Here is a 13,956-nt window from a genome sequence, read left to right as displayed (position 1 = left end):
GATTTACTACAGTGATAAGTTTGACACTTTGATTTACTATAGTCAAGTATACTAACTTAGAGTAATCTATGAATTATAGTTAACTATATTTAACTATAGTGTTTGTGTTCAGGATAGCTAAAAATTTATCTGCATTTAACAGATCTAGATATGCACAGAATAGACAATGTACTTTAAATAAATGAATGAAATTATCCTCTTTTTGGTTAAAAAAATCCCTCTATCCAGTTAAAAGCAAGCCGTGTTATTCTTTGCATTCTTAATGTAGACTGGCATTTATTACTTAAAGATTCCGACTAATAAAACTAAATATTGGGAACCACAACATCCACACTTTAAGAAAAAATTGTATACTTCTTGAAGATGAATTTGTTTTGGCGATACAATGACCTTGTCTGCAAGTACAGTTCATCTTTGAGTCACATGCTGACTGACGTTTTTCATACCATTTGTATGACGACGGATTTTTTCCGTTATATCCCCATGCATCATAACAAGGAGTTAATGGCAGGTGTGACAGGTCGGCAGGGAAAGCTCACTCCTCCATGGCAAAGACCCCACCTCTGTTAATTCGGAGTTTTTTCTGCTTATATCTTGTATTGTTTAAGGGACCTGTGAGCTTGTATACTGTTCGTTATCTCCATATGTTTCATCTATCCAAACATTTTCCTGGACAAGATCCATTTACATGATGGCGGTTTGAGTCCAGACAGAATCTGCATGAATGAAAAATTGTTCGCAGTATTTATTTTGCATACAAAGTGAAAAAAAGGATACTTTACTACTTTTTCTTGAACGAATTCCTTTAGAAATAATTTAGAAATTTATTCTAACATAAGAAAATGAATTATTGTATTGACTTCATTTTTTAAAAACATCGCTGCTTAAAAATTGAAATAAATATATCAAGAATTTATGAGAAAATAAGAATCCATGTTGCACTCATAGGATTCATTTGAATAATATAACTATATTACACGATAAAACGTATTGTGTATTTCAAAAGACAAATCACTGATTATTTCCTTTTTGGTTTAGACTTTCCCTGGTAAAAGACTGCTTTTCTAGAACAAAGTAGTTTTCATTTGATTTAAATCTATCACTTTCTAACAAAACGTCGTTATCATCAACCACTTCGTCCCTATCTGAACTTTTATCAGGATGTGGAACACCATCAATAGCGCCATCACAATGGCCAGGTGAGGGATCTTCAGTTTTTGATAAATGTACATGTTCGTAATTGTTTTCTCTGTCATCTGCTGGTAATTCGCGGAGATGGTTATAAACACCGCACATTGTGTTGGATGTCATGCTTGAATGAAGTTGTTCTGTTATCTGTTGTGCATCTTTGAAATTCTAGTAAATATTTATGAAAATTTAAAATTCATCTAACTTTGCTTGTGATAGATTCTTACCTTTTTTTTCTTCATATCGAAATTAACACTGTACAATTAAGAGCTGCATCATTTTTTTTTCATTTATCGGGACATGTATTTCTATTTTATCGGTAGAGCTTACATAGCCTTCTTTAAATTTGATTACAAATGTAACACAGGGAATGTTGATTTCACATCACTACTTAGGTCGAGTGATACTAAGTGTAAATGAGAATTCTTTTTATGACATCTTATACATATTTTCCTAATATTTATAGCAAGCTACCAGATCTTCTGACGTACATCTCAATACCAGTATTTTCATTACATTCATCTGAATTCGAAATATTCTCAAATCGCATTTTTCTCCAAATACATTCCCATAATATACTACTGCTGGTCATATGAGCAACATATTACGAATTTCACAAAATAATTTTTTTCCGAAAAAAAAAATACTCACGCGTTCATCACTTATTTCATTGTACACATCATTCATTTGAATTTTTTGGCTTGGTGGTTCATAATGATTCTGTATATACACTGCTTTGTTCTTTTGTCTGCATTATTTGAATAAAAGAAAACTGATTATAAAAGTGCTGCTATATAGTTCCATTGAAATATTGCGTATTTTTGATAAGTCAAGAGTAACTAAAATTAAAAAGATCTTCCTATTTGTTTTGTTACTTTACAATTCATGGAGATATGACTTCCCTTGAAAATTATACAATTTAAAAATTCCCGTTTATATATAACATAGATTTTAAACAATATCCGTTTTATTTCCGACTCGGCATTTAAAATATGAGACACAATCTTTAGTCAATTTTACTATAAAAAATGAGGATATTTAAGTTCAAAATTGTTTAAAATTTGAATTTGAAAGTAAAAAAAAACATATACCATGTAAATCTATACTTAATCTGTTATTAATATTTTTAGCTCAGATACGCCATATATAGCTTTAAATGGATCAATAAGAAGTGAAAAAATCAAAATACATGTAGATATATATTTTCAGAGAGAAAGGTTAAACGGATGTTTTACTTAGAGTAATAAAATATGAAAATAGAGATTTACGTACTTTTGAAGCCTTTCACGGATCAGGCAGGTCGTAGATGTAATCATTAAACCAAAAACTAGTCCAGTAAATGCAGCCCCGAAAGAAGATTCATATAAAGTTTCTAAAATGAAATATTAACACAGACTTTTTAGTTAAGACATTACATGGAAAAATAAAACGAATAAAGTCAAAACTGAAAGAAATTAAAATAAAAAACAAACAAACTGTAAGAGAGGTCATTGGCATCCGAGCTTTCTGAAGTTTTCTGTTTGCTCTCTAAATTAAATATGCATATATATGTAAAAAATATCTAACTTAATAGTCATATAACTGGAAACATGTTCTTGTTGAAATCATTCGTTTCTATTAAAAATCGAGTATCAAATAAATCACACCATAGGTTTTGTTCATGAAAATTGAAATTTTTTTTCATTTACTACACTTGATAATAATGATCATGCTGATTAAAGTTATAATAAAGGAGTTGATCTATTCTTGAACAATCCTTCAAGTGAGAATCCTTCACTATAAATACATCCATTTACTTGTATACAGAATGAATTTAAATCAACTGCTCATGACATTGTAAAGTTATATTAAGAAGGTGTGTTAAAGTCTTTATTAATTTCATCAGTCCTCAATATCCCTTTGAGAACCGCTCGTTAATGTAAGAAAAAAAGATGTGCTTGTAGAATAACTGACATCCATAGTGGCAGCTCAAGGTGAACATTAAAGTTTTTTTTCAAACTGAAGTTCGAAGTACAACGTCAAGAGGTAGAAAGCATTGATATCTAAGGAAAGTTCTTTTCACAATGAAAACATAGGTGACACAAAAATTCTAGTTCCATCCGTTATTTATATAAAAGTACACTGTACAGTGTAATTGGGAAGATTTAATTTTTTCCTAATTAAGTGAATGTCGAAGTTCATTGTAAAAAATGGTACAAAAGGAATGGTCTGGAAAAATGTAATTTTGAGAAAACGTGAAGTTATCCAGCTTAAATACCAAAGATGGGACCAGGTTCCCTTGAAGAATAAGTTTCCCCCACTTACAGGTGTCACCTGCCGTCTGCTCCTTGTCATAATGGGGGAAAACATGAAAATCCGTTGACAATGATGTGTGTAAAGTAGCATAAAGGGAATCATTCGAATAAATGAATGATTTTGTCAGCTAATTTTCTGTTAGGGCACTGAAGACTTTTTTGGGGAGAAGTGTATAGAAAATGTAATGTAAGTAGGCATTTAGAGATAGCATGCGTACACGTAATTCATATAAATGGAATGATGTACAGTAACAAAAGGTGGAAAACTTAGGACAGAAACTGAAGACATTCTTTTGTTTAGTAAATAATCTACTGTTTAGTTGGTCGTATCCAGGCTGAGTTGAAACAGATGAGTTCTGTGCATTTACTGATGTTGTGACAGCAAACGAAGTATGAAGCGCAGTTGAATGTTGTGTGTAAAGTAGTGACGTAACACAAAACTCTAAATCCATAAATACATACATGTAAATAATCAAGCAGAACATTTAATTATCAAAAATAAAATAATAGTAATTATTAAATTCCGTTTATATAAAAAAGTATATTCGTCAAATTGAAGAAAAAGTAAATTTTATTGAATTTACAATGTATTATATACCAGCAGGAAGGAGCTCAGTAGAGATGGTGCATGAAATGTTTTCTTGTCGGTTTGAACTACTTACAAAAGGGATCTCATGTATACTGCCGTTGGTCAATTTAAGTATTAGAAAATTTCCATCTTTACCCCCTTTTTCCGAGCCATAATCACACTCGTTGCTTACTTCATAAATGGCTTCAAAAAATATCTTTATTATAATTTCACCAAAAACTTTGATGTGCCTCTAATATGCATGTTTGGATTAATTCAAAATTCATCAAACAACAGCAAATGTCAACATTCGACGGTCGGGAATGCAATTTTGAGAAATAAAATCGTTTGAAAAGGAAATGGTTCCGACGTGAATTAGATATAAACATACAAAAATACGGAAGAATTTGTCATTTATTTTTACTAGTCCAAAGTTTATAGATTTGCAATTTTATAAAATAAAAAAAAATTAAAAAAGTAAAAACACTCTTACAATAAGATATACTCCAAACACTGATCAAGAAAATGCCTGAAATTTCAGAATTCATCATTTCTGATATTGATGTCTACTTGGGTGTATAATACATAAAATAACTTTATTTGATACATAAAATAGCTCAAATGATTTCCTTGACATTGATTGTGCGTAATCACATGATTGTAATTGCAATGACTGTAATGTCCTTGTTTGTATGTTTGTTTGTTTTTTCTTATGGATATAATGTAGTTAAAATGAACTCAGGAACAGGTGGTACGTGTTTCATGTGCGGGTTTTCTTCCTTATATAACACTAAATATATCCGACAATCATTTCTCGTGTATTTATTTCAAACAATTTTAATCAGTGGTTATCATACGACTTAACAAAAAAAGTTAAAATGATAAACATTAATTTCTCTCACAAATATTTATTTACATTAGTCAATGCTTTTCCTTATATGACTATATGACAATGTAAATTAAATTAACATTGGATTTTCAAGGACCTGCAGTCGTTCACATAATCAGACTTTCTTGCGTATTGGAAGCAAATCGCGCGAGATATTCGAAAAGTCTTTACTGTGGCGTCATATGACATCATATGAATGTGTTATGTTGCATTTCAATATCAAAATCTAAATAGTCCCTTTTTCTTTGTAATGTGAATAGAAATAAAAATATAATAATAAGGAATAATTTTTTTTAGAGTTCCATTGGGATATAACATGAAGTCGGTACGTGAGAAATCTACTATAACGGCCCCGGGCCTTATAGAATTTTATCACACGACCGGCTTTCTGTCATACTCCAATTGAACTCTAAAATGCTATCTTATTTCTTAAATAAACAATTCAAATTCGTGAAAAGTTTATAACACGGGCTCCTGGTAGGACCAGGTACATGTAATAAGAGAACTAACCATCCTTTGTTGTCGGGTCATGTTCCACCAGTGCGTCCTATGTATTGATCATGATACGGAATATTTCATAGACAAATACAACGATTATTACAAAATCTTAAACTTTATCATTAATGTCGTTTTAAATTATTTAAAGTCAAGTAACTAAGCAGACATTGCAAATTATCACGGCAAATAGTAAACGATGATTAAATTAATCAGCTCAGAATCAACCTGCTCTCTAAGGCACTTTGTACGTTTTACGTTAGCTTAAAAGGCTATCTTAGGACTTTCATTATTACGGAATACAAGGTTCCAATACATTGCAAAGGAATTGAAATTGATCTTTTAGATAAATTTTAGTATGTTCGATACACCTTTTAATGCCTTTTACACAAAGGTTGTGTAAATACAAGACTTGATGAAAGCTATGTTGCACATACAACAAATACTTACAGTAATTTATGTGATTTCTGTTGTATTCAGTAGCGATAAACAGAATGTAAAGAACAAGGTTCACTTATAGTATTTTTTGGCCTTGGAAACTGCTAAGTTTCAATTGACAATGCATAGGATATCATTTATATTTTTAGCGATTGAGAAACTTTCAAAAGGGACGAAAATGTCTCGCTAGTAAAAACATTCTGACGTCATGACTTGTGTCATTTTTTTCAGAACCTGAATAATGCTACTAATTATAAAACCACAGTTTTCTTAAGTTATTTTCCGATATTACGTATAGCGGGCAAACTCTGATCTAAAATATGTAATTATCAAATTATAGAACTGTTTCTGAGGATTAACTTTCATTTCTTTGGTTCAAGAATCATGCTCAAATTATTTTTCTTCTCTGTAAGTACTCAAACATACCCGTTTTTCTTAAAATGAAAGAACATTGAAATTTCAAAGAGCATGTTTTCCTATACTTGAACTTTCCGCAGAAATTTTTAATTGAAAATGAAAGCACTAAGTATCTACTTCATCTTGGTGTTTGAAATAGGTCATAAATATTAGCCCATAAATAGATATGTATACAGGCTAGGGCCTTTTTATGCATATAGTGAACCTAGCTCTATGGCTTGATATTTTAACGGCTTACTACGGATTTAAACGTTTAAAAATGAAATATTATTTCCATAGTTTACATTTGTTCCTTATATAACCCCATGTCTGGTTTATTATATCATTTGTGTGATATAAAAACATTTTTTTTATCCCAAAAACTGCTAAAATTCATGTGATATCCCTCGGCATGAGTTGACATAAAACAGAGATGTAAGCATTTTTCAGAGTGCACGAAAAATAAAAATCTTAATATCTGTTATCATATAAAAGAAATTATATATTCTTTCTCGTTTAATTGAGACAAAGAAAATGATATAAGGCACATGAAAATAGTTCCACAATTAAAATTTTCACCCCCCAAAAGGAATTATATCAATGTGGAAAATAAGGTCATAAGAAATTTCTAAAAATTAAAAAAGGCTTTAGGGGTCAACATTTTGTATTATTCATATAGATCATGTTCAAAGAGACTTTCTGCTGCAGCGTTAAAACAATAGCGTTAAAAAACTCACTGTACGTAAAGCTAATTTAAGACCAAAAGTAAATGACACTACAGCAAAGACAATATTGTTTTAAAAGACCTTGCATTAGTGCATTAATACGAGGGCTGTTCGAAAATTATTGAGACAATTACCTTTACTCCATAAAGGACGGCGATAATTTCATAAAAATTCATCAACATTTTATAAAGAAAGTATAAAATAATTATGCAAAATTTCTAACTCCTATGATAATAAGAAAAGTTTCGGTGAATTGATAAACATGCATATGTCTATCGACCCGGAGCAGCATCGCTACGTCATTTAACGTCACGTCACCCGGAGATGGTTTTGCATGTAAAACGATCGCAAAGCGTTTAATACTTTTCCTTCTTTGTTATTACATATAACTTTACAAAAATCAACCAGTCTCTTTTCTCAAACTATTCTTTAAAATTGTATGGCATTGCTACCCCAGTGTAAAATTTTCATTTGTGGGAAAGGATGACTTATAGAATCATGCAGTGCCGATTTATGCAACGCGGGTCAACGAAATAAATACCGTAACGATATTACTACCGTACGTAATAACTGATGGTTGTCCGGAGCTTTTGATTTTACTCTGGTTTAATTGTAAAGAAAATCCTGTATATCAATGAAATTAAAAAAAATCCAGCACATTATTTTCTTTCTCGTTGTTATAGTTTTAGCAGGTCGTCCAGTCTGGAAAAGAGTTCTACATTGCGATAGACAAAATTTTAGGCATGCTGGCTGTTCCGCCCTTGACGTCAAAATTTATTTTTTCGTTCTTTGCAGGTTTATCTACCGCGCTTAATTTTTTTATGATCTCCGTATTTGTGATCAAAATTCTAACAAAGTTGCACAACATGAATTTGAAATAAAGCTGAAAAATTATACAACTAAAATTGAATTATTTTCGCTATTATTATGGGTCCACGAAGAGTTAGAACGTTGGTGTTACATATTTTCGATATCTGATTTCGTGACTGCTCCGGATATATCCCTACTATTCACGCATTTATGTAGCATTGTACAGAAAATATTTAATATTTGTAAAATATTTTTTGCTTTTATTAAATCTAAGTGTATGTCAAACGTACATGCAAAATTTCACCCAAAGACGTTCATTAGAAAGCAAAATACACACAATGTCTCAATAATTTTCGAACAACACTCGTACATCAATGACATATTTCTTTCTCTTGAACTGTTCAACAGCTTACAACACATATAATTTTATCAAAATGCACTGCCGATTTATGTATCAACTGAAAATCAAAAGATTTAAAACTTTTATTTTCAAAGTTGTGTTTGTGAAACATTTATGCTCCATATGTAAGATTGAAGTTTCTCAAATGCAAGTGAAATTCCATGGTCAAGGTCAACAGATCTAAATTGTTGGTATCCAAAGGAAGGTCTAACTCTTGTCCCAAGGAATACATGTGTGAAAAATGAAAACCTTAGTACTACCTCTTCAAAAGTTATGGCCAACGTTAGTTTTTTTCAAAAGTGGATCAAACTCTCAGGTTAAGGTCAAAAATATTCATACCCTTTAAAAGATCTTGTCATGATGAACACACATGTGAAGTATGAAATCCCTAGCACCAAGAGCTCAAAAGTTATGACCACGGTTCAGGTTTGGTATTTTTTTGTATAAGTTGATAAAATTTTAAAGTCACGGTCAAGAAGTCAAATTTGGTAAGTGTCAGTTCGGTGTTCGTTTTAAACATGTTTATATATATTAAAATCGAATGTCTAAACTAATGTTATTTTTTTATGAGAGTGTGGGTTCCATTCAAGCATGTTTCAATTTTCATTGCTGAGTGTGCTAAATGGTGGGATTGCTGCAAATGTTGCATAGGAGCTACAGACATCGATACTGAAGGAGTAGTCACTTGGAATCGTGTCACCAACATCACATATTCGAATTAGTTCACTGATCAGCCTGATGATAAACAGATGGGTATTGTGTCTTCATGTGCCGAGATGGATTCTGGGATGATTAGGATTGTTCAAGATTGCATACGTTTATTTGCGAGAAACTCTAATACTTTCATATAGTCAGATTTTTTTTAAATTGTGTTATTTTAAGGATAGTTTTTGAAAATTTCTTCTGCAATGTATATAATTAAAACCTTTAATGGTGAGAAGTGAATTCGATAAAGTAACCATTTATTGCAAACCATACTAAATGTATGCAATATTATGGCATGAAGTGTTCAAAAATCTTTTGGAAAAATATGTTTATCTTGTCAATGTATAGGGTTGTTTAAGTAGATCACAAAATCTAAAACGTCATGTAGAATGCATGTACAAAAATACAATGTGGCATTAAAAAACATCCTTAAGAAATATACAAAATCTTAACCTATTTTTCTATACACGTACAGTATACATGTAACACACGTGTCAAGCCAAACATTAATAATGATTCACATTTTAAAAACCAAAATGAAAAGTTATTTGAATCTAATGATTAAAATTGATTATACATGTATTCATTACAAATTCTTTAAAAAATATACTTGGTTTAATTAATTTTATAATAAATCGTAATGTTTAAAATGTGTTTCTTCGTTTTGATTTAACGTTAGAATGGACATATAAGGAGAGTATAGAAGAGAATACAGAGGCAACAATTCAATTGATAATTAACTTATCAAACTCAGATAACACAACTATTAAAAGAGATCAAAAAAGGAAACTGAATATTATGAATTAAAAGGCATATTAAAGTTAAGGGTAGGATGTAAATGGACACGTTTGCGAGATACATTCAGAATATTTATTTCACATTGTCGCTAGGAGATTCTTATCACTAATATTTTTTATTTAAGAAATAAGGTATCATTTTTAAACATCTATAGGGATGTAAATACGGGTTGGTCACGATATTAAATTCCATAAAGCCCGTTGCGGAGGAGGGGGCTTCAACCCTCCCGTTTTTATTGCATTAATGTGTGCTCTGTTAAAAACCTGGACCCGGTTGTATCAACGGTTCATTAAATTTAATGAATTATTAAGCCTAATGATTCATTAAATTCTTAATGATACATTAGTTAATAAAGTCATTAAAGTGTGTTGTACAAAACCTTTATTAGAGTCTTATTACTTAATGAATCATTAAATATTTAAGAATTCATTGAACATTTATTAACATTAGGTGAATATCCCACAATGCAATGCATTCATACTTCCGGGGGCGTATCCGTGGGCGTTTCCTTTGTTTACAAAATACTTAAATAAGCTCTAATTAATAAATAGTTTTTTTTATCAACCGAATAGAAATCATTTTAATCATGACGTGAAAATAAAAAAAAATTGTCATTTAACGAAGTCTGTGATTGTCTTGAAGGATTTAGGAATAACATGCATAAACAAGGGGTCAATTCATCAAAAACTGCACTAGAACTACTGACAGAATTCAATTTAAATGTAATAGAAATCAGGGAAAGAAAATTAATTCTAGCGAAATTCAATTGTTAACCGAACTTATGTAGAGAAATGTCGATGTCATAAATACATGTAGCGGGGGGGGGGGGTATAGAAGGGAAATACAACCAAAAGTCTGTGTATTTCGCTTTCATTCTTATTCCGTCTACTTGTCTATTATTTGGTATTACAATAATGTAGAGGCACCGGGGGTGGGGGTTGGGGGGGGGTCCCGCTCCTTCCATTTTTTTCTCCTTAAAATCTGGGGTCGACACATCTTTATCCTGTTTATGTATTCTTAAATGCACTCTACCTGATTGATAATGTAACTGTTTTGTCTCACTAAGCTGTTCATATTCTTATATTACATTTCACTTTGACTTTTTCTCTTCATTTACTCCTATGTTGTTCTATTCTTATAAATTCATTATTAAAATTCCCTCACGCAAACAATGAAACTCATTCAACGAATGTACATGTAGATATAATCGTAATAATGGAAGACTTATTTCTAACAATACGAATAGAAGAAAGTAGCAATATCATTAATAGCAAAGTTACGAAGAATGTTCAATACAAACAATTAAGTAAAGGATAAAATACGGGAGATTATCACGGCGCAAAATGGAATCACGTTTACCTTTTTGCGAAAAAGATTTCATGTATGTATTGTACATGTAATTATGTTCTGCATTTTTTTATGCATTAATTTATTAGTGTCTTTCCGACAATTTTCTAGATGCAGTCACAGGTTAATTTTTAGATTTAACTTAAAATACGTTCATTTATAAAATAATAGCTTGATGAGACATCATTTACTACAATGTAACTGAATCTGTCAATTATGATTTCTAAGAAAAATAAATACTATTACATGTTTATAAAGTGTTGGGTTGGTAGGCATGATTTAAATAAAATAACACTGATAAACTTAAAGCATATACTCGTATTTTAAAGATATTATATGTAAAGAAGGTACAGGCTCTTTATTCTACTCAAAACTATATCTTTCTCAATGCAATGAATAATTTATAACATCTTGACTTTAGCGATGAATGCAAAAAATAATAAACTGTTAAAATATCTCTAAAGCGATTTTCTTAATTCGTTGTTACATGTATTTGTGATAGAAGTATCAGGCTTGTGTTAAAAATGAGAAAAGGGTGGGGGGGGGGGGCTTTCTATTACAGTATATAGAATAAGATCTCTGATATATTATTCATATGCATGATTTTATTGATACCCGTAAACCTTAAAATAGGAGCTGTATTTATTTTTTTACTGTTTACCTTTGTTACAAAGAGCTAACCACCTCATAGATGATGACGAAAGAAATGACGTCACTTAGTTTACAAATATACACGAAGGTATTTTGCATTCACTGGGATTACAGTTGGGATTTCTATTGTGGTTTGATTTAAAGAAGCATCTTTATACCTATAATTTTGTTGACAAGGTAGGTGATGTATTTGTGATTCCAAATGTCTTATTGTCTAGATATTGAAGGTTCGACAAACCGTCCATCATTTTCTTTTTAAAACGGTATCATTTCCGAATTTCCTCGTCCATAATGTGCAATGAAAAAGGCTCACAAAAGGCACTGATTCTTCTCCTTCTGCCAAGCGGGCAAAACATAAAGTAGGCCGCCATACTTAATGACTACTTAATGAAGCCCCCTTACCTTCATTAGAATTGAGGAATTTAATGAAGGTTTAATGCACCGGATTCGTTCATTAAAACATTGATACAACGGAATTTAATGACACATTAAAAATAATCAGTTTAATGAAGCTTTAATCATTCATTAAATATTGATACAACCGGGTCCTATATATTTTATAGGCTGACATCCACTTTCAGCATTTCTCTACTCGGCTGAATATTTTGGCTTCTCAATTACTCAACCCTTCCCCCATTCCCTTCCCCATAAATTTAAAACCGATGCCAGGTCCAGGATTTTTTTTAATGGAAAATGTTTCAATTCAAGTTCCCCATTTAAATTGCATGTAATTAATTTGAAATATAATTTTGAAAGAACAAAAATTTTGGAATTTGTAAAATGTTCCAGTATTATACTCATATTGAATGGTACCCATTTCTTATCTGCAAATCCTTCTATACCACTGAATAAAATTCAATGATACTTTCACAGATTCTCTACTGTATTACATAATGCCATTGTGCACCTCTTATTTTAGTTTTTGATCTGACACTTATTTCGGGTCTACAAGAGCAAAACAGGGTCTTTGTCATTATAATCATTTTGGAGGCAGGAATATCATTTAGTAAGCTTGTTGCTCACTGTACCTCTAATTTTTAAATGTAATACATAATATAGCGAGTACTTCGCAGTTATCGGACCTACTATCCTTCTTTTGTGTGGGATTCGAGAAAAATCTCAATCCTGCAATATTTCTGGGGCATAACATAGTAGTGACAATATAATCATTTCAACAATCATCAAGCCGAAAGTACAATGTATTGCAAAGGATTGAACACCTCACATTTTTTTTTGTCAAGCAAGAAAGTTTGGAGATTTTATCACCTTCAAAATGTGACGATTCTTAATGAAAATTAAATGAGAAGAGTTTGTTTGATTAGAAATGTCGTAAAAATGTAACATTTTAGGATAAGCTTCTCTTAAAAATGTTATTGGGTTTGTTTAGCGAATGTTTAGCAAGGTATTTCACCATGATATCTTACTTATATGCCCTTATAAATTCTACAATGATAGATCTTGCGCATGCATTGCATTCAATAGCAAACATTTTCCCCCATCAAACAGAGGGTTCCTATCTTCATCGCAAAAAAGTTCCAATAAGTTAAGTTATCGTGATATCAAGTATTGAAACCAAAAAAAAATAATTGAAAAAAATATATTCAGTGAGGGGAGTTTTGTTTATCAAACAGAAATAAAAGAAAGAGTGTGAATGAATAAAACCCAGACAGAGGTCCTTGTAATGTACTCTTATATTGTGAAAAAAAAAACAGTAGGAGTATGATGATATTGTAAATATTTAGATTTTTAAAGTGAATTCTGAAGAAAGAAAATTGAATTTCTCAAATTATTATCCTGGGAAGTTTTTTTTAAGTAAGTTAAGAAAGTAAAGATTCAGAAATGGAGCTTTTTAAATTTTTTTTATCATTTTTTTCATCATTTTTGGAATTCTTTTTGTCTTCCTTAGGAATTCAGCAACGTGCAATAGCTGAAAAAATATGATGCAATATTTTATATAGAGAATGTTTTATCTATAGATCTCTAATGACTATAGTATCATATTTCCGGTGTAAAAAATTGTGATAATTATTAACTCCATATTACAATGTACCTGGTATGTCTTCATCCTTATGAATACATAATTTTTCTTTTCATAAACCAGCAATATTTCTCATAGATTTACATCTAAATTGGTAACCTGAATAATGTTCATGAAGTATAGTTGGAGAATTTTATAAGATTTTGTAACAAGATTTAAAATTCGTGCAAAATTTTGTACGGAATTATACAGAAAGCAAAAGAAAAACTCATAT

General features: G+C 30.8%; 1 protein-coding gene across 1 annotated transcript; it reads right to left on the bottom strand.

The window, feature by feature from the left end:
• Window positions 1–1,011: 1,011 nt before the first annotated feature.
• On the bottom strand, window positions 1,012–2,699 carry LOC134239725 (uncharacterized). Its single transcript, XM_062721878.1, has 4 exons — window positions 2,665–2,699; window positions 2,461–2,560; window positions 1,840–1,936; window positions 1,012–1,356 (listed from the first exon to the last, which is right to left on the bottom strand). Exons 2-4 carry the CDS (start codon window positions 2,502–2,504, stop codon window positions 1,012–1,014), a joined length of 486 nt encoding a protein of 161 aa, XP_062577862.1. The 5' UTR covers window positions 2,505–2,560; window positions 2,665–2,699.
• Between the last annotated feature and the right edge of the window lie 11,257 nt (window positions 2,700–13,956).

This window comes from Saccostrea cucullata, unplaced genomic scaffold (assembly GCF_032062105.1).
Source record: "Saccostrea cucullata isolate Sc308-1 unplaced genomic scaffold, CSIRO_AGI_Scuc_v1 ctg1066, whole genome shotgun sequence".
Lineage (NCBI taxonomy): Eukaryota > Metazoa > Mollusca > Bivalvia > Ostreida > Ostreidae > Saccostrea > Saccostrea cuccullata.
The sequence above is the reverse complement of the archived record's forward strand: the minus strand, read 5'-3'. Positions and strand labels throughout refer to the sequence as shown.